This window comes from Nyctibius grandis, chromosome 7 (genome assembly GCF_013368605.1).
Source record: "Nyctibius grandis isolate bNycGra1 chromosome 7, bNycGra1.pri, whole genome shotgun sequence".
NCBI lineage: Eukaryota > Metazoa > Chordata > Aves > Nyctibiiformes > Nyctibiidae > Nyctibius > Nyctibius grandis.
The window spans coordinates 49,942,787-49,964,584 of NC_090664.1; the positions used below are offsets into that span (position 1 = coordinate 49,942,787).

A 21,798-nucleotide genomic window follows, 5' to 3' on the forward strand; every position below is an offset into this window, starting at 1 on the left:
ACACCTAAATCAATTATGGAGAAGAAGAAAATTCCAGATGCTAATTTGAGTGTTCTTACTTTTTCAACTGCTTCCATTAAAGTTCAAGACTTTTTCCACTGAGCTCTATAGCTGTCCTTTTTCTCAACTCATAATAGTTAGTCATTCCGTAAAACAGATGTTTTAGACTTTTTTCAGAGGGAATGCATCAGCACAAAAGCTCATTTTTATAACAATGAGATTTTTTTTTCTAAAAAACTATCTTTTTCTAAAAACCCCCTTATTATGATTACTTTTTTAAAAAACACTGAGAAATTAAACTGACCTTCATATTGCAGGTACTTCAAGTGAACAGAAGTTGTTACAAAACAGCATTTGTAGGTCTTACTGGTTAGTCCTGTCATTTGAGATACTTATATATTTGAAGCCCTGTGAATATTAACCACATACACATTATGTCATTGCTATCAAAGATGAATGTTTAGGTGTAGCACAGAGGTGGTGTTATATGCAAAAATGTGTGTGAAAGAAGCATGCAATTAAACATTTAAAAATTAATTTTTGAAACAGTTGGATGCCCCATTGATAACTTGACTACATTGAACAAATCAGTATTAAGACTCTGAAATAAGAAGAGTAAAAGTTTTAAAAAAGTCCAAGAAATACTCTTGTAGATCTTGGTTTTCAGGTAGGACCTCACTGTGCTGGAATATGGAGAATGTACGGGATGGATGGGATGAGACATTTACCTTCTTATCTTGTACAGAGATTACTGGATGGATGAGCAGACAACGGAAAATAAGGGAATAATGAGACTGGACTATAAAATAGTGTTAGTGCGTCAGCAGCCTAAGTGCTGTTTAGCTTTTGTAGGCAAATGATCAAGATATGAGATAAAAGCCTGGATAAGACAATTATTTTAATAGAAATTTATTAAAGTGTATTTAAAAAAAGTGTCTGGAACATGGTGCTATTACAGGTCAGCCCACAACCAAAGGTGAGGCTGAGGGTCAGGAATGGCCGTCAGGTGACAAGTGTCAATGTAAATCAAGAAAGAAGATAACAGAGAGGACTTAAGGTTTATTAAGACCTTGAACTGTCACTGCCACAGAATGTTTTTGCAGAGTGAGATTGGCCTGGAATAGACAGGGAAAATATGAGTCCTTCTAACTTACTTTCAGGTGAGGTTATTCAGAAATAAAAGGGATGCAAGTGGGGCAAAGATGAGAGTGGGAGAGTGTTTCTAACTTATCCTGGGAAGAATATTTCCAGTTTGTGATTGCAAAGAGTAAAAGCTAAAGTAGAAATAATGAGATCAGAACTGAAATAGCAGACCTCTAGTCAGTATTTCAGAGCTGTATCATTGCTTGAGCACTGTGCGGTGTTTGTTGAGGAACTGGAATCAAGAAGAGAAACTACAATGTGCTTGCACTGGAAAAGATGGGTGGTTGGAAGAGAATAGGAAGTCGAAGAGAAAAAGGATCGAGAGGGAAAATGGGGGGTTCCCTAGAGCCTGTGTAGGGATAGGAAGAAGAGTTGCTGAGCAACTTGTAGGCAGAAAATTAGCAAGAGAGAGAGGAATTAATGTTACGGTTGTCAGTTTTCAGCTGGTGTAGAGGAGAGTTTGAGGAGTTGCCCGACAATGACATGCATATGCTGCAAACTGTAAAAAGGAAAGTGACAGAATATGGTCTCTTGGGTGGTTGTGAGGAAGAGCTGCTTGTGTTTGTCGGAGGGAGCTCTGCGGCACAGAGAGGCTGACCAAATCAGGCAAAGTGATGCGAGCAGAAGATAGGTCAACAAGCAGGTCAGCGGTGTGGAAACTGCTTTTGCTGAGTAACAGGGACTGGGGAAAGGGAGAGGCAGAAGCTGAAACTGAAGGTCCTGCCGCCAGCTTACTTAGTTTGGAGGCAAAGGTCTACTTTGTCTTTAAGTTGCTAAATAATAATGCCCTTGAAGGGCATCCAGAGGTTCTTTACATCTTGATATACGAATCACGTAGAGATACAAGAATGACGCATTTGAGCCATCCTGTGTCAGGCTGCCACACCATAAACTGGTTTTTGGACCTGTGCGCCAGTTCAGCAGTAGCTGGTCAACAGAAGAGGCAGGGATCACAGAAGGTGACACTGTGAAACCTCTGACGTGTTGAACTCTTCTGGTTAGACAGAATTAGAGGGTTCTTGACTAAGCCTCTGTGTTTTTTTTTTTGAAAAGTAGTTGAAAAGTCTCAAAGAAAACACCTGCAGTTTGAAAGCCACAAGTGTTAATGTGATGCTTCCTAAATCTGAACTGTCACAGTGTGTCTGACAGTACTATAGTTAGTCTCATCCAAAAGAAAATACTGTCTTCTGTTTTAAAAGGTATATCTTCCATGGTGGAATACCAGACAGGAGAGTTGGAACGGGAGCTTGAAAAAGTGAAAAGCAAGAAAACAAATCTAGGTAATAAACTTTTTTCTACCGTTTCATGTGGATTGCAGTTTAATAAACGACCTTAAGATGCTGTGTTCAGCTTGTAGCAGTCACTTGATTCATTCCAGTTTGTTCTTAACCAAATCTGTCCATTTGTAGTCCTTTCAGATCGTCATAGTTTCTACAAATACATCACAAGGAATCACTGTGCCCCTCTAACAAACAAATTTAAGTAGGGAGTGTGATTTGGATCTTATTTTTAACATAATTTTAGAGAAATTGTAACACTCCCTTGCGTGGAGCTCAATAGCACGGTCTTTTCATGGATAATGATATGCTTATGATTTGGGTAATCGAAGACATTACTTTCTTTGTTTTTTGAATTATTTCTAGAAAAGTCAAATTATGTTTGAGAACAACAAAATAATTCTTAGCAGGTTTGTGTTTTTAAAACTGAAAAGTGAAACTTCTGGTAATGGCCGCCACTCAACAGGAATCTCCTTATTCAAAGGCTTGCGGGATTTTGCATTTATCAGTGTGTTATGTGCAAAACCTGACTGTGGTAAGAAGTTGTTGGGTTTTCTTTTTAGACATACTAGTGATGTCCAGTGAGTTAGTCTTGCCTTTCTTGCCTTATGTTATAAGAGGAAAATACTGTTTAAATATTTGAAATTCCCTTCTGTCCCTTTAGGTCATACTAAAACGTACATGTAAACAGCGTATTTTTAAATTCAGTGTATTTTAAACTTGGCAAAACTGCTGTATGCCAGGGAAAAAAATGTTATGGTGAAACATGCCTGTAAACAAGGAAGAAAAATCTGCTTCTGTATGTCTCCCCAGCCTTTCTCTAAAGTGCATTCATGGCTTCATGGTTTTGGCATTGCTTTGTACAGCTCTTCAGGGTGGATATCTTTATGAACTGGTTGGTGTTGGTTCAAGATAAGATTACTTTTGTTACCTATAGTTATAACAGGAGCTTATAGATGCCTGAATGATTTTTTACTTGTTTTATTCTAAGGTGATCTATGGTATTAAGCTTCTGTTTTTCTCTTCTGAACAGAACGGCGGAAAAAAGCTTCTGCTTGGGAAAGGAATTTAGTCTATCCAGCTGTTATGATATTGCTACTGACTGAGACGGTAAGAATTTTTGCTCTTTTTTTTTTTTTTTTTTTTTTTAATTTATTTTTCCCCAACAAAAAGTATGAAGAATTCTTCAGTCATTTGGGGGAATAGTGTTAAAATTTGAGTGATGTGTCTTTGAGCAACAAACTTGATATTCTTTTCTTGACCATTCTAAAAGAACCTAACATTATGAAACCTGGTGAGGATAAATGTTTACGTTTTAAAAATGTGCAATACTTTTAAATAACAAGATTGTTTCTACTTCTTTGTAGTCCATCTCAGTCCTCTTAGTTGCTTTCAACATTCTTTACCTGTTGGTTGATGAGACTGCAATGCCAAAGGGATCAGGGGTAAAGTAAACTTCTCTTATGATTTTTATAAATCTAGTAATGCTTTGGAGCCCTTACAAAAGTACAAGTGAGAACTTCTGCTTTCATAAAATTGAGACTAATGAGCCTCAGCCTTCTAGGTTTCGGTTTTGTGCACACATAAACATTTATTACGTGTCATGTTATAGTGAGTTCTCAATAAAACTAGTCCAGAATCCTTATGAAGATACAGTGATTCAGTAAAGTAAATCAGTGGTCTGTAGTTTACGTTTTCCTTGTGTCTCCTACTTAAATTGAACATTTCTAGACCATATATAAGAAACTATGTTAAAAACCAATATGAAAAGCCTGTCTTGTGTTTGTGTTACTCTTATGAACAAGACATTTTTTCTACTTTTTGATAAAAATGCTCTGAGAAAGTAAAGAACAGCAGATGGAGTAGTTTATTAACTTGGTGTTCTTTTCCTGGGTGTATAGCCGTATATGAACTTGCAGAACTATGAAAGGTGTTTAGTGGTGATGACCTCTCTGCCTGTGGTATTGCAAACAACTAGAAGTGTCTTCTTTTGAGACCTTTTATTTTAGTTTCCAAAGTAATGGAGTATGTATAAAAATCCAGCATGGTGGGTAGATGCAGTGTGTGTAGCATGTGAACCGTTATACCCGCTGTCTTAGTAAGACATTTCACGCAAGTTTGAAAACTAGCTGATGGAATTGCATAGGGTGGGAGCCTTGCAGGTTAGAGCATCAGAGTGCCCCTTAAATACTGAATTGAGAAAAGGTTGTATTTCGTGTAAGATGTTAGGGTTTTGGGTCCTGGTAGAAGTTAACTTTATGAACAGTTGCATGTGTCTGGTTAAATTATGCAAAGTATTTTTCTCCTTTTAGGGGCCTGGAATAGGAAATGCCTCTCTGTCCACCTTTGGTTTTGTGGGAGCAGCACTTGAAATCATTTTGATTTTGTATCCTTTCTTTCAGAATTCTGTCTGTTAACAAGTATTCTCTCCAGTTTTCTGGGACACTGGTAATTTACTAAGACGCTTGCCTGGAAAGAAGAAAGAGATAGGTCAGTCCTTCTCAAGCACTTGAAGTGGGGTTTTTTTTTGTTGTGTGTTTTTTTTTTTTTTTTTGCTTTGGTTCTTAAGACTTTTAGGAGACTGCTGAGAACTTGAGTGAAACTTGCATTCCTTGGAGGTTCCTTTTTCCTTGATTCTCACAGCTATCTTATGGTATCCTCTGTCGTCGGCTTCTACAGTCTTCGTTTTTTTGAAAATTTCACTCCCAGGAAGGATGACACAACTATGACAAAGGTAAGGTAAAGTCTGTGATGGTGAGGGCCCCCTCCTCTTTCTTGCCACCCAAGACAAACTGACTCTTTTAGTTAGTAATTGCCCTGAATGGCTCATTTGCCGTGATCAGTATTTGTTTGTAAGCTGCGTAAACACAAACTGGAAGATTTTCAAAATGCTGAATGAGTGGGAAAAAGGATGTGCTCTGTTTAGTTTGGATGGCATCCATTCACTTGTAAAAAGCCGGGAATAGTGGAGCTTGTTAACTAGCTATAGAAAAGCTAGTGAAAGAACTTTTTTCAAAGGAAACGTATTGCTAATGAGTAACTTGGATTGTGCTAACTGTACTTCAGGGAGCTTGTTTGAAATCTGAAGAACTCGGTTGCTAGAAGTAATACAGACAAAGTAATTCAAATTTGAATAATTAAACTAAGACTGAGGAGGTCTATTCAGCAACATTTTGCAGTCCGAGGCTAATTTGACTTTCTACAATTTAGCACTGGCTTCAGAATAACAAATGCTGTTACCTAATGTGGAGACACATGCTTAGGTTTTTTGGCAAAATATTCCCACAGCTGACAAGGGGAGGTGATCAGTAACCAAGGAACAGATGTTGAATTTAATTATTTTAAAAATGTGTTTCATTGGTGTTTTTTTTAAAGTAATGGATAAAGACATTTTTACCATCAATTGTTGGAAGTGAGAAAGTAGGTAAACACATAGAATGATTTTTAGTAGATAGGTAGTAGGGAGTTAAAATGCTTTTAATGTTTTCTATTGTTTGTTTACAGTACAGCAGGAATAGCGTAGAAATAAATAGTGAATGCACAAATATCTACCTACTTTTAGGAAGTTTTCTGTTTTTTTCTTTTGAATTTTAGTAGAATTAGAGCTGAAGAAAGTGATCCCTTGTGAGAGAAAGTTTCAATTATTCTTTATAAAGGCTTCACAAAAACTAGAGTTAAAATCTAACAGCCGTGAATTTTTTCGTACTATTTAAAGTAGTCAACAGGCATGCAATTGAAAGGAAGCTCTTTGTTGTAATTTTTTAAATAATGCTAATCCCGCAAGCAGTTATGTACAGAGCTTAAGCTGATGTATTAGTCGTCTATTCTAAGCCCATGGAATGGTTCTTTTATTAAAAGTTTGAAGGAATTAAGTAAACAATTGACGCTTTACAACACGGTAGTTTTCAATTATTTTGAATCTAAGCATACGTAACACTTGATTAAAAGCAAATGATGACATATTTGATTTTTTTTTTAAACTCTTGGATCATCATCTTGTGTAACATGGAGAAGTGTGACAGAAGTAAGCAAGACTAAAGATATGTTATTGTAAATTGCTTTAGGTGCATTTAGAAGAACGTAACTTTCAGGGATTCGTTTTCTGTTTTTTTTTCTTTTTTTCTTCAACAGTCCCATTTATAATTTAAATGCTGTTTGTCATTTTCAAACAGATCATTGGAAACTGTGTCTCAATCTTGGTGCTGAGCTCTGCTTTGCCAGTGATGTCAAGGACACTGGGTAAGTGAAATGGAAGTATAAAACATTGTAATAAAGGATGTTCAATTGAGTTTAAAAAAAAAAAAAGAAAAAAGAACAGCCTGTAGCTGTACCTTTCGTAGTGTGTTTCTAATTTGCCATCACTTTCAATAGAAAGAGCATGTATGTGTGGCGACCTTTTCTACACCAATGTGAGCTGTAGAACATACTTTCTCCACATACATGGACTGCAGAACATACGTTCTAAAAAAAGGTGCTAAGCATTTTCTAGAGAATATTTTCTTCTAAAAAGGCAAGTCAGATTTTAAACTTGTTAAAACAGGAGATGGTGAGAAGAATAGATATGGAGACTGCTTATTCAGGGCAGTGTAAAATAGTTTCATGTTCACTGTGAAATTATAGTGCTGAGTTTTTGTGAAAAAATACGTTTGTGGATTTCAGGTACAAAATTTGAGGTAACACTGAATGCAAATGGCTTTTTTAGAACACTTAATGACTCTTCATTTATTAAGTTTTTTTTTTAGTCAGCAGTGATACCAGGCTACTTTCATTTTCCCTAAAATAATCTGCTTGCATTCTTTGTTACTTCAGTTTTCAAATATAAAAATCTGGAATCCAGCATAGTAGAACTGGAGAAGTTCTGATTTTGTTTTTAAGAACTGGCAGGACCATATGAAATGGAAAAACTATTTTAACCAGTTGGAAAGAAAAGATGCTTTGTATCTTCACTTTAATTAGGTAATCTTCAACTTGAATTCTTGAAGTTAGATTGCAAGGCTATTACATGTTAAGTAGAGGAGAATACTTGCAGTGAATGTGAATTTCATTGGGAAAAATAAACAGAGTAAACCAAAAACCTTCACCTCTGGCTATAGGAGTCTTAAGTACAAGCTTAAGAGTTTAAGCTCAGGCCTACAGACCAGTACTGTGTACCCAGTAGTTCTGTAGCTGATCTTCTTTTCAACCAGAATGCTGTCAAATCAAGAATAGTTACTATTTTCTGGCAAACTGTACTGCATGTTTTCATGCTGTGTGTATCTATAGATGATGAGTTTTATTATATTTATTAGATCACTTCCATAACAAACAAAAAAACCCTGAAATGCATTTTGGAGGTTTGAATCTTAAAATACACATTCTGGAGCTCATGTTTTCAAAATCTGTATTAAAACTTCACAAAAACGCAAAAGACTAATTCAAGTATTTAAAGTAATGCAGTTTTAAAATATAGCCAGTACGATAAAGATCTAAGAAGTAGAACAGTTCTAGCACTTAGAGCAAGATGTTATGTCAAAAAACTAATGTTTTAGAATAGAATTTTAACATCACTATTGTGTCCGCTAAGTTACTGCATTCATCATTTGTAAAAAAAAAAAAAAAAAAAAAAAAAAATCATTGTCAATGGTCTATGAGATTAACAGTTGATAATAAACGGATTCTGTAGAAGTGAGTATACATGCTGGGTGCACTATTGTCTCATAGGAAGCAGATTAATGGTAAAACTCACTTAAAAAAGAAAAAAGACTAAAGAATGAAATTCCTGAATAGTTTGCCATAGAGATAAATAAAAGAAGAAAAAAGATGGAACAATTAACACACAGCTAACAAATGCACAGTCACAGCTGTCCAAACAGGATTAATAGAGTGTGTTAGAGTACAGTCAGTCATGTGGTGCTTTGCAAAAATATCAACATGTGTTGCACTACATGCTACTGCCCTGTGGCACTGAACAGATGAAAAGAAATAAATATGTTAAGCAGATTCATAGTCTTTTCACTTTGTTAAAAAAAGGAAGTTTCTAGACTATACAGAAGAGACGATATCATTATGGGAAAGGTGAAAAAGCAAAGTTATCTAATACATGTGCTGACCCTTTTTGAGTTTTAAAAAGGGAAATATGAGAAACTTTTTGTGTGTTTCATAGCATTCTCATTAAATATGTAGGTAGTGGATGGCTCTAATCTGTTCGTCTTTTAGAACTCCAGGAAGATTTTTACTAAAATAAATTATTTTACTAAAATAAGTTAACTCATCTTTTCCAGAACTTTTCAGCCTTTTACTAGTCCTTCTTGAAAAAAGTTTCCCGCCAGCACCGTATTGTTAAGCCCTGTGAAACAAATTGGAAACAGAGCATTTAATAGCCACAAATAAAGAAACAAGGAGTTGCGAAAAAAATTGAATTTTCTCATATACAGAAGTATTCCTAGAATTCTTCTCTTATTATGGTTAAGTAAATAGTGATTTAAAACTTAGTTGTATGTAGAGTCTAAATATATAGTATTTATTTTTTTTTAACCTGAACAATTCTTTAGTATTTTATTTGGTAAACTGTCACCAACTTTACTGGGTGTATATATTTGTGCCCACTAGAGATGAAGCTTTCTGTTCAGTTCCTGAGTAGTCTTTCAAATTACAGTCTTGGTATTTTTTTTCTATGGGCTGAGCAGATATTCTGTAAGAAAGTCAGCAAAAGCTTTTTAACCCTTTTCTCCCACAAACTTACCAAATGATACTGTGTCAGATTATTTTTCTGATGAGCAGTGCCTTTTTTTATTTGTAAGGGGAAAATTAATGTAACTTGTGGACAATATTTTTTCCCAGCTGCTCTAACAGAAGTGTCAGGCTTCATTTGTGTCTGTCCTCATAACGCCTGCTCTATTGCTAGCGATTCTTCTGAACCCCTTTGTGCCAAGGAGCGTTTTTGCTTTTCCAGAGAACTCTTCATTCACTCAGTGCTCTACTAGTTTTGTTTCTTTTCCTTTAAAGGTCTGGAAGCCCATACGTTCCAACTCGACTTTCTCAATTTTCTTGTAGCTCTGCAGTCTGACTAAAACACTCTCTACTTCTTTGAAAATCTTCTTAAGGACTCTGTCTGTTTGACTTCAAGTGTGAAAGCAACTCTGTGTTTATTATCCTCCATTTGTTTACCAGTTGATTCAGTCAGCCAGTTTCTTCTTCTTGTGCTAAGACCTTCTGTGCTTTTTTGATATTTCTCCCTGCCTCTCTTGCTATTTTGATCAGCTTCAGTCTTTTTTTTTATCCTTTCAAAATTCTCCTATTCATTTTCTTCATTTTGGTGTGTTTTTTCTTAGATACTAAATTTGATTCCTGTATTTTTTTTATTTAATTGACTGATGCTGAGTACAAGAAGTGTGTGTACCTTTTAACATTGCGGTAGCTGGCTGTCAGTCTTGGGTATCAAGGTACAACGAGATTCCTAAGTGCCAGGTTTACCCTTGAAAGGAAAGTAACTGACCCTTAATTCTGTTCTGTCTCTCTTCATTTATTATCACTGTTGAAGTCACAGTTCTCAAAAGCCCCCAAACCCTTTTAAAATAAGGTGATAGAAAACTCACTTCCAGGAACATTCCCGGGTTATTTTCCAATTGCCTTATTTTCTGCTGCCATTTTAGTTCTGGGGCGATGGAAGTTCCTTCCTTCGCACTGTTGGTCTCGACTGTGAGAGCACGCATTGCAGTGACATCGTCTGTGCCAAAAGGCTTTTTGGGAATATAATGGCTCATCAATCCTAGACAGCTGCTATTTGGGTATCATCTCAATATTCTGCCCTTTATTCAGTGTAGTCCTTGATGTAGACCTGGCAAAGGAACAACTTATGGTTCTTCCTCTTCTGCCTTCTAGGGTGGACCCTATAGCTTGTAGACACTTTTTTTCACATTTTGGAAAAATTTTGCTCACTTAGCTTTAGTGATTGACTAGCCTTTGATCACCACAAAGCCCAAGTGTCAGTGTTAGGGGGTCCACTGTGAAGAACAGCTGTCAGCACTGTCTTTCAGCCAAACTCTTTTCCTTCTGTGCAAATGCGCTGTGGCTATAGTGGTGGGTAGATCTAGGGGAAAAACGGCCGTTGGAAACGTGTCTTTAAACTTTGGTTTCAAAAGCAGTGGCTCTGAAAAAAAACACTTACAAGGGCTTAGCGTTTACTGTAAGATGTTGTGGCTCTTGTGGAAAGGCTTTTTGCTACCTGTATTTTTTAGTAAGAAAGCCCACGGTGCATTTCATCCTTTCCTGGAATAGAGAAGGATTTCATAGAAATTGAGATTTCAAGCAGTTTTCATACTAATACTGATTTTTTTCTAGTTACATTTATTGAAATCATAAAAGCAGAATTCTTCTCTAGAATAAACAATTTACTTCAGCTCACATTATTCAAGCATTTTACTAGGAAATTTAAGAAACATTTTGATAGATAAGTGTGTCTGACCATTTTATAGTGGTCCATGAAGGGGAAAATGACCTTGAGAAGATTGTCTTGTGTGTTTAACCGTGTGTCTTGTAGTGTGTTGTCTGAAAGAATTTTGCTTCCATGTGTAAAAATAATGGAATGAAGTTTTTGTGTTTCTTAAAAAATGTAATCAAGATTTTGATTTAAATCTTTAATGCAATTTTAACAGGGATCACCAGATTTGATCTGCTTGGCGACTTCGGAAGGTTTAATTGGCTGGGAAACTTCTACATTGTATTATCTTACAACTTGCTCTTTGCTATCGTGACAACATTATGTCTGGTCAGAAAGTTCACGTCTGCTGTGCGAGAAGAGCTCCTGAAGGCATTAGGTAATGTAGCGCTGAAAATTGAGTTTGTACTTGAACATTTCCCTTCTCCAGCATTGATACCTTGGTGTGCTACTGTTAAAGTTCTGTTACAACCCACAGAAACCTTTTTTTTGGTGGAAGTTTCTATAATTAAGGTGAGAACGCATAGCTTTGTGTTATTTTTTTTTTTGAAGAGTCGAGAGCTAAGGTACAATGTTGATCTTAATGATACATCCTTGTACGTACTGAACTGCAGTTAGATTTTTCAGCCTTTAGAGAACACAGAACCATTCTCGTTGCTCCTGAGCAATTATTCCAAAATAAAACTTCAACTTGCGTGTGGGTTAGCTTTTTTCTTTTTGTTTAAAGCAACTTATTAATTCCCTAAAAATAGTTTAGTGGAAGTCTTAGCTGCTTTGTTGTGATGGTTTTTTTTTTTTTGAGCACTACATGTTCAGAAAATCTTTGTACAGAATATACAGAATCTAGTAACTGGCTGAGTAAAACCTGCACTTGATATAATCAAAATTTTGATCAAATTGTGCACTCATGTTTCTTGGCCATAGAAGAAAGGCTTGAAACGTATTTGATACTAAGAGGATAAAATGTACGTATTTAGTAATTGTGCGGTTACTACATCTTATCTTTACTAATTAATGAAGCTCCTACCTCTTTAGAACCCTAGAGTAGTGTTTGCTTTAAATTGAGAGGACTAATGGTGAAACTTCCGTGTTTATTTATAACTGCAGATTCAATTTATAGTGTCTAAAAGGTACATATGTTAATTTTCACTGATTACTGCTTTCCAGAGTTGTGAGACTGGTAAACAAAATCCAAGCACTTCTAGAGTGCACCTCTACTGATGGCAATTAAATTAAAATCAGACCTACTAAATAGGGAAATACAAAATGAGTGATAGTGTAGCATTAAAACAAGCCATTCTGTGAGTTTTGATGTTGAGTTTTGAAGCTTCAGGGGAACAGATTAGCGGGCCAGGGGTGTGTAAATCTGTCCATTAATTTTTATGCTGAAAATATTTTCCGAGAAGTTCCATTGTTGGTTGAGACAGATATATGATACAAGTATCATGTGTTTGACATTATCCCCCAGCTTTTAGTTAAGGTCATTTTATGAGAAGACCTTGATTCATCTCTTTCAGTTGACTTGCATAATACTTTTTTTTTTGTGCAACTGTTTTGACTGTAAAGGGATTCCTTAGTATAATGTAGTGGCTGTTGCAGAGCTCTGAAGGAAGGAAGTTAACATCAGTCAGCATGGGCTTATAGCAACAGGTCTGGTAAAACTTTAAAGCTTCTGTCTTAAAGCAAATGATGTAAAAGATTTATCTTGATATTTCATGGCACTTTACTGTATTAAACATATAGTGTTTAATAAAAAATTATATATGTTGAAAGCAGATTACCAAACTTCAAAATGCAGGCGTGGTAGGATAGTGGTGATTGGGTGGCCTCATTCTAGTGGATTTTTTAGGGATTTGTTTGGCATCTTGCTATTGCATATTGTGTGATTTTGTGTAAATATTGTGATCAAAATGGAGAAGCAAAGTAATTGGTAAAAGGTTTGCATTTGACACAAGCAAGGAGTTACAAATCCTGAAGAGTGCAGGTTCCTGACACAGTCTGGGTTTGCTTTCAATGCTATGCGTAACTAACAGCTTTTCCCAGACACTCTCACATGGAATTCAAAGAATGAGAACCAAAATTTGTGTGCTTATCTATCCCCCATGCTGAAAACTGTGACACCGAGGACTAGAGGTTGGTGGAGCATCATAGGTAATTAATGGAAAGTAAATTCCCGCTGCAGGACTGTGACCAAAAGAACGTAATGTGAATGATACAACGTTGAGTAGATTTTGTTTTTTTTAGTAGTGCAGTCAATTTTGGAATTCCAGTGGTGCAAGAAACTTAACTAGGTACATCATGGCACTTCAGTAAAACGTTCAATATAGTCTACACTGAATGAAAAAGAAGCTGTTTCTGTTTTTGGTCCTTAATTTTAGAGACTTGATAGGACACTTCAGAGAGAAACTGTAGCAACCAGGGAAGGACTGACATCATGCCTCTTGTGATAAAATATAGTTAAACTTACCGTCTTTCCCCACCTGCCCCCCACAAAGAGTAGTTTAACTACTTGCATGGGGCAGGATGGGAGACTTTAATTAGCACTCACAGTAGAGAACTATGCAATGAGAGCAAATGGCTGGAAATTGAGATAAACAAATTAGTAATAACATAGGCCTAAAAATATTAGACATATAAACAGTTTAGAGAGGTGACGTGGTCATCACCAATGATCTTAAGATCAGCAATGGATGCATTTCAGAAAGATGCTATAGTTTAAAAGAAATACTTTAGGTAATTATTTTGGTCTTTGTAGGTTGACAGAGTAAAGGATTGCAAGTCTGTCTCGGTTCTTCACATTGCCTAAATGACAGGAATTTAGAGGTTAAGTTAGGCTTCTCTTGCGTCCCTGCTTTGTCAAAGCAGAAGTCCATTGTAATGGACTTTTCTCACTTAAAACACAACTGAGGGAGTTTTCCAGAAGTAATTCTTACCTGAGTTATAATGTCAATTCTGGTCTTCAGCCAATGTGAAGCAGAATTTGGTTTGTATGTAGTCTTTTGAATAACTGTATACATGAAACATGGGAGAATCTCAGTTTTTTCTTACTGTGTAATGTTTTGCAGGATTAGATAAACTTCATCTGTCAAACAATCCAAGAGACTCAGAGACAAAGCCGTCTGCAAATGGGCATCAGAAAACACTGTGATTAACAATCACCTGCAATCAACAGAGCTGAAAGCACCAACCTCATGGCATTCCTGTCATCTCATCAGCATCTTTGTATTGATTCTATTTGTTGATAATTTGGGTCCAACCTTGTCTCATTTTTTTGATGCTGTGAGCTTCTGAGGAAGTTAGGCATATCAGATTCTTCTCTTTCCAGTGAACTTTTGGTCTGCTTGTTTATTTCCCAGTAAGTTAATGCAGGAGGTGCCTTGAAGACTGGAAACTGAAGAGAATAATGCATTCCTTTTTATTTGTTGACAGTCTCATATCTTTAGATATAAACCTGCTACCATTTGAATGCACAGTACCTCCTGTGTTATACAGACACAGCTATAAAGAATAACTCTGGGACTTGGTTTAAAAAAAAAAAAAAAAGAAAACAGATACACTTGAAGCCCAGTATGACCCTTACTGGAAATGTCAACTACCTGGAGTAGGTATCCTTGATAAAAGAGTTCCACTAAGAACGTGTTAAAAATGACAGTAACTGGTAGAGGTCACAGTTCCTTTCATGCTGGATACAGTAGGCTGTTCACAAGCTAACGTCACGAAGCTTTCTCAGAAGGCCAGTGTTTCCAGCTTTCTGTTCTTAGCTACAAATGCCAGGTTGCTTTCCTGGTAGTCAGACAATGTCGTATCGAATAGAGTGAAGTACAAGATGAAGATTAACTTCAGTGTTAAATCTGAGCCTAGTATGCTTTGTAAAAAGCTGTGTAGACCCCTTGTCACAGCTCTTACAGTTCTGTAAGCTGTTGTGCCATGGAGGTCCCTTACCCTACCAAGTACATCCCTGTAAAATTCTTTATGAACTACTGTGTATAAGCAGTACTTGTAATCAATGCAAGTAGCACAGGCCTAGGAGGCTGCAATTGCAGTTTTGTACAATCTTGTTTAATTTGAAGTAAATTATTTCTCTGAATTTATACTATAGTTACCAGGATTTCTGTTCAGTGGCTTAATTCAGTATCTTTTACTAGGTTGGTTTTTTATGTACACATGAAGATGTATATAGGCCTATATGTGTAGATATCGCAAATTAAATTCTAAGCTTATAGAGATGACATAGGTGGCTTGGTAAGTAAAACTTCTGTGTTCAGTCTTGGTAGTATGAATTTCTGCGGTGTCACAGTTTAACTGCTCAGAGGCCTTAGATTCCGGATGGCATCGGTGGGTGGTAATGTCCTTTTTCTTAGCGTTACTGCAGCCTTAGGAATCCTTTAAGCAGTTTATAGTGAAGAAAAAAAAAAAACCACCAACCAAAACCCAAGTAAGTATTCAAAATCTGGTTGCACTTTTTTGTCCTGCTCTGCCACAAGTAATCTTCAAATGGATTGGAATGGGGACACCTTCCACGTGTCCCCGTTATGTAGCAAGTCAGATAATGTTCCTCTTTATTTCCTATTTCTGTAAAACAAGTATGTCTGTCTGTAGCTTGGTCTTATGCGTGATCAGGCGGTGACAACTAGCTCTCCAGTGTGACTCCAAAATAAGATAAACCTTGTGTCAGAAGCTCTTTGGCTGTTCTGAAATGACAGCTCTGGGCTGTAGACCTTATTGCTGTGTGTGTGAACAGGAGCTTTTTTTTCCCCTCTGGTGTGCTTCAAAAATCAAACTCCAGTGTACATGAGTTTCTCAGTTTTGGTTTTTTTTTTTTTGCAGGCTGCCTTTTCTGGCTTGATCTGGGGCATAATGTAAATACTGCTGTAGTGAACATGATGCTAGAGAGTTACTTCTTTTTTTGTGATTAGTATAAATTCAAGGCTTCTTAAACGGACTATTGATGTGTTGTACTGAGTCTTGGAAGACTTAAAGTAAAATTGCTTGATTTCACTAAGATTTACAAGCATCTTTTCTGTTTAATGCTGATGTTTTAGTGAGAAATCTTTATCTGAGTCAAAGTTCTGCAACCAAGAACAGGGAGCTGTAATTAAAAGTTGTTTTAAAATGTGTTTACATTTAAAATATTGGGAGATTTATTATTAGGGACATCATTCAGGTATTCTCCGAGCTTGTAGCCTTATGTATTAGAATTATAGTTAAAAGTAACTGAACTGTATCCACTTGTCCATGCAAGTGATTGTGTGACCAAAATTGTCCTCGTGTCTTAATAGGGCTGGTGAATTGTGGTGTGTGAGGCTAGTTAGCTTTATTAAAATATTTCTATTACAAATTTAAGGCAGTTATTTAAATACACTCTGTGAAACTGAAGAAATTAATTTAAGGAATAAATCTAGGGAGTGTGACCCAGCATAGGTCTTGCTGTCCATGCTTTTGGAGAGATGTTTGTCCTGGCATCAGTGACCTAAGAAAATAGAAAAAGAAAAAAAAAGGGATTGTAATGTGTATGTGGGTTCTGAAAGTGAGTTGGGCAATTGCTGAAACTGAGCAGAGACAGTTCCTGCTGATAAGCACACAATTTTCAGGCAACACGTGAAAATCCTCTTTCAAAACAAATGTTACAGCCTTGCCTGTTCCCACCCTTCTGCTGGGTTCTGCAATCAGAGAGGTATGGGGTAAGGCGACGGTAGTGAGGATTTTACACTGAAATACGGAGGGTGGTTCAGGTGCCGCGTGGTTTCCAAGGTGGGTGAGAAATTCAGAACTACCCTGTGCAATTACTGACAGTGTTTTGTTTTAAAATCAGCTGTTTGTATTGTGACACTGTCCTCATTAAAATATGCCTTGGGCCTTGAAAATGACATGCTTATGCAAAACTTCTTTACACATACAATGCTACTTTCAAATATACTAAGTGTAAGATACAGGTCACTATATACTTGTCACAAAAGCATATGGTCACTTAAATACAAGCAACTGGTAATTCATTAATGGATATTGACGATACGTTCCTAGTATTTTGACTCATGTAGAGTCAGGTGGTCTATACCTTCAAGGTATATACAGCTGATCTTAGTAACATTAACATCTGCCTCACTTCTTATGAGGCAAAAAGCACATAAATGCTTCCATCTTCAACTAGATACCACACAAGACCAAAAAATAGATGTAGACTAAGTGTTTTAAGTTAGCCATTCCTTGGCTTTATTCTGTGTTGGTAGCACAGTATTAAATGCAGTGGCAGAACTGTAATATTGTGGGATTTCTAAGCATAAAGCACACATACTTCTCACTTTAAGCTAAAAAAGCTAAGTATTGGTTACTGTGCAAGTAACAGTTTTTACATCCATAGGAAGCTGTGTTTACTGTCTGTAATGTGCTGTTCATCTTGGGCCCTGTTCCTCCGATACCTTTTACCCTGTTGACTGTTTTAGTGTCATAGAAATTAAAGGCTTTGACAAGTTGTTTTTCTGGTCTGGTTCCAAAGTACCGCCTGGCGTAGCACAGAGGGCCGGCTGCGCGCTGCAGTCCAGCCCGTGCAGAGAGGATCTTGTGCACCCTGTGCTCAGCGGGACGGACGCGAGCGGGTGCTGCAGAGTGACGCTTTCGCCAGCACGTCACCAGGAGTGACGAGTGCGAAGGGGGCTGCGGCCCTCGCCTGTCCCACCAGCTCTCTCCTGCTCGCCCCTATGTCTCTGCAGCAGCCGATGCTCCTTCAGGTGGTGTGCCCGCTGCTGTGTTGTAGAGACAACATGGTCCTTTTCTTAAAGAATTCACAATCTAAATTAGAAAGGAATAAGGTAGAAACAAAGAGCAATTGGCTTCATGCACGTGACTTTCCTTGAATTTTGTAAGAATATTCTAGGTTATTTTCCTTCCTCTTTTTTTTCTCTTCCAGAAGCAAGATGGGCTCAGGTGGTGTACACACAGCAGCTGAGCCTCAGGCTTAGTGGACTAGTGTCTACAATTTTGAAATCCCAAATACGGAAGACAGCTAAATCCTATCGTTTTACATATTCTCTGATTTTTAAACCAGGAATTTTTTAAATCTAGGTAAAGTCATTTAAGCAGAGACAGTACACTAAGGCCGTGTTAATAATCTCTTTAAAAAGAAATGTGCTTAGTTTTGTTTAAAAAGTGTTGATGTGAACTGTGAACCTTTAAATGCTTAAAGGAAATAAGATCCCCTACCCCGTACTGTTAGTATTTTTGTTGTTATTTCAGTGCTGACTTGAGACAATATTACATACACTAACTTCCCTCCCAACCCATCTATTTCAGGAGCTGAAATCTTGAGCTCCTGAATATTGAATTTACTATTGGTAAACTGGCAAGTTATTTCAGTTGCACTAACAGCATTTGAACTTTATAAAAATGCTGCTTTTGAATTCATCCTCTTCGAGGAGAGCAATCTCAGCCAACGGCCGTCACCCAGTTGGTGATAACCTCTGCCACCGTGTTCTGCCTTGCCCAGCGCCCTTACCTTAGGCAGGCAGTCTGACACTGTCGTAAGAAGTTGTGATGCTCCTTTTCTGTTCACAGCGTGAGGAGATCAGCCCGTGGTTTGTCCGTCTGCCGCATGCAGGTCTAGTTGCTGAATTGGGTTACTTTTGGGATTGCAGGCTCTGAGGGTTTCCAGGTGATAGCTGTGCATGTTCTCGAGCTGTAGCTTTCCACTTTTGGCTCCGTTTTGTTGGGACTAAGAAGTCGCTCAGGATTATCTGGTGGTACCTTCCTGTGCAGCCCGTTCGGTGTTTGAATGGCTTCCTGCTGTCTCAAGAATGCTGCATGGTTCTGAATAGAAGTGTCCCCCCAGACCACATCCAGAGAGGATCTCCTACAAGTTTCACTGTAACAAAGCCTGATAATAATAATTCTTCTAGTCGATCTTTAAAATTCCATATTACTAAAAATATATTTAAAATCCTTGAATTCATGACATTCAGGGGCGGATGAAACTTTTTTTTCTAAATCTGGCCTTAATTCTTGAAGACATCTAACATCTTGGCTTGCTTTCCTTTTTCATGTTTTCAAGTCATTCACTATTTTATTCGGTGGCATTGCTGTTAATAACAGATCCAGTTCTTGAGGCAGACAAAATGTGAAATAACAGAACAAGAAGAATCTGCATAGATCTGGTGTGTGATCTGTAACAATATGTACCAGCAGGAAACTGAAATGGGAAGGTTGTTTTGAAAAGTTTCACAATTGAAGCACCTCAAACTCTTCTTTCAAAGAGAAAGAAGACATATCGTTAGTATATGGAAGTTAATTACATGTTCTCCAAATATACCAGTAATTCACTAGCACTGAAAAGAACTTAATAAATTCTTAAAATCTGTTTTGTGATTCACAGTGCAACAGTATCCTTGACTTTGAATTTATAGAAGCCTGTGAACTTGTGAAGAAAGCTCTGTCTTGGTAACAGAAAACCTGAGGATGCTGCTTGTTCTGTATTAATTACTATATTTTTCTAAGTAACTTTCTCAGTTTCATTTATTGCTCATAGATTATTCTTTTTATATACATAGCATTAAATGCTTTAACAAATACAGAAGGTGACTCCAAAGAGGCAAAGTGATGGTGTAAGAAATATCCTGTAAATGTTGATAATCCTGACACACCTAAATCCGAGTTATTTAAAAACTGTATCTGCATTAAGACCCCACGTAAACATAGAAATTAGGAAATCCCAGTTCTTAAAGACTTCAAGTACCTGACTATTCATTTGTACCTACATGAGCACTTTGGGATACTGCTTCTGAATTGCTTCTAAACATTTGTTGTATATTAACCTCGAGTGTTCTGTTGCTTACCCCCTCCCCCCATTACATTGAGTTTTATAGTCGGCATCACTGGATGAAGCTCCTTTCATGAACAGCTCTTTCTTTTGCATTCCTCGTATATTCAGTCCTTCCATAGATACCAGCTAGTGAAGTATCAGGGCACTTGCTTTTTTTTAATGTATTTCTTTTCCTGCACAGTCTATACAGAGACATTCCCTAGTTAGAAATGTTCTTCAATTATGAAAATGTGTTTATTCATTCATTTGCACTTGTTTTTTACCACTAGATTCCATTAAAACAGTCCTGTTATTAGAGTGGGTCCTCTAACAAATTACCAAGAGCTCATGTAAGTTTGAGTTAGGAGTGAGATGGAAATGGTTTAGTCATTGTGTATGTACGTGCTTTTGACTTTCAGTAGTGTGAGGCAACCGTCGACTTCTCATAGTGCGAGTAACGTGCTTGTACAGCCTGTTTGAGCCCATGCCCATGGCAGTTACTCCGGAGTAGCTGATGCACTGTGGAACTGCTCTTTATCTTCCTTGCAATTTGTAGAGTAAGACTGCAGCTCATGATGTGCCTTGCTGCCTCACTCGATGGGAGATCGAGACGCATCATTCCAGTATGTCAGCAGTGTGTAACTCTCTCGTGTTTTGATCAGAGTCAGCCTTTGGGTGGTGCCAAGGTGAGACTCTCTGTTTGTTTTCTACATCTTTTGTATTTTCATGCATATGAGCGGGTTTTGGACCTTCTCTCTCCATGCAAAATGGTAATTCAGAAAAGCAGCATGATGGTGGTACCTGTATTGTGAATATGAGGGATCTGTTTAAATGCTGAAGGAGAAAATTAACTGGTGCATGGCTTCTGTTTTCCCCCAACCATAAGTTTTCCCAGTCTGGGCCAAAATACTTATTTGCACAGATTTTGTGAATCTAACTTTTTCCTCCACTTTTCATTTTTTAAAGGTAGGTTTCAAATTATTTTTGTCTTATTTGGCCTGACTCCTATTGCTTTAATACAAATAGATAGAAAAGGAAGACACATTTGGGTCATGGGTTTGAAATCTTAAAGCATATGAAATGCATACGTACGTGTACACAAAAAACACGGCTAGATTTCCTTTACTTTCTTGTGGGGTTTGGAACTCAACCCTGCATTACCTAAACAGAAAACGCACGTTGCTCTTGTCTGTAAAATTCCCACTGAGGAAACTGAGAATATTCTCGGAGCACTGCTGGCCGTCTCGTCATATGGGATCAGCTGCACATGGACTTGGGTGACGCGACCATAAAGACACAATTCTGAGCTAGCATTTCTGTGGATGTTGCTACTGCTGGCGCTGTAACGATGGCAGCAGATCTCTTCTCTCATGCACTTCCAGGTTTTTCACTGCAGTGTTACTGGGTTAAGATTCCAGTTACAAAAAAAAAAAAAAAAATTAATTCAAAAATTACCCACGATCTTAACTGTGAGTGAGGCTGAGAGATGCTGAATGGAATCAGTGGTTCCCTCTTGGTCCGATTTATGCTTAAGGCTTTGTAAACTCTGCACAGTCTTCTGCAACTGATGCTTCGTTCACTTGGAGGTATCTTGGACCCAGGTAAAAATATAGCTGAAAGATTGTGCTTTTAGCGTTGCTGTAATCAGAACAATTTTCTGTGTACGTACCTTCTCCCCACCAAACCCTTCCTGGTTTAGTTTAGGTCATCCAGAAATACGTTTTATAATGTTCTCAGTTGTGGATATTTTGCTGTGTTACAAAACAAAATGAAAATACATGCTGCCTTAGCCAGGTTGGATTTTTTGTGAAAAGCAGTAGTAGTGTGGTTTTTTCCTTTGTTTGAAATGTTACACTGAATGTTTTGTAGGAAGATTTTTTTTTTTACTGTGTTTTCAATAAAGTTAAAGTGTGATTCATAGTGGGGTTGTGCTTTTTTTACTTTATTTTAAGCAATGAAAAAAAGGAAATCTTTGTGACATTCTAAATTATCCTGTCAGTAGCTGGTGTGAATAGTTGCATTCCTCTCTTCTTCCTTCCTCCTGCCAATTGAATGTGCCTTTGAGATTCTCAAATGGTCAGGTTTTTAAAATAGATGAGATGTGGTATGTGATGGAGACTCCTGTACGTTCAGAGGCGTTACAGCCCTGTGTTTGAGACAGGTGCACAATTAAT

At 37.3% G+C, this 21,798-nt stretch overlaps 1 protein-coding gene across 4 annotated transcripts in view; it reads left to right on the top strand.

Annotated features, from left to right (window-relative positions):
• Nucleotides 1-21,544, top strand: part of LMBR1 (limb development membrane protein 1) — a 77,883-nt gene extending 56,339 nt beyond the window's left edge. For all 4 annotated transcript variants that reach the window (XM_068404604.1, XM_068404605.1, XM_068404606.1 and 1 more), the window contains 8 exons: nucleotides 2,343-2,423; nucleotides 3,454-3,530; nucleotides 3,788-3,865; nucleotides 4,733-4,806; nucleotides 5,064-5,154; nucleotides 6,593-6,659; nucleotides 11,054-11,215; nucleotides 13,902-21,544. In XM_068404604.1, the coding sequence (XP_068260705.1) occupies nucleotides 2,343-2,423; nucleotides 3,454-3,530; nucleotides 3,788-3,865; nucleotides 4,733-4,806; nucleotides 5,064-5,154; nucleotides 6,593-6,659; nucleotides 11,054-11,215; nucleotides 13,902-13,984 (713 nt within the window). In that variant the 3' untranslated portion in view covers nucleotides 13,985-21,544. The remainder of the gene's footprint in view (nucleotides 1-2,342; nucleotides 2,424-3,453; nucleotides 3,531-3,787; nucleotides 3,866-4,732; nucleotides 4,807-5,063; nucleotides 5,155-6,592; nucleotides 6,660-11,053; nucleotides 11,216-13,901) is intronic.
• The last annotated feature ends 254 nt before the right edge of the window (nucleotides 21,545-21,798 follow it).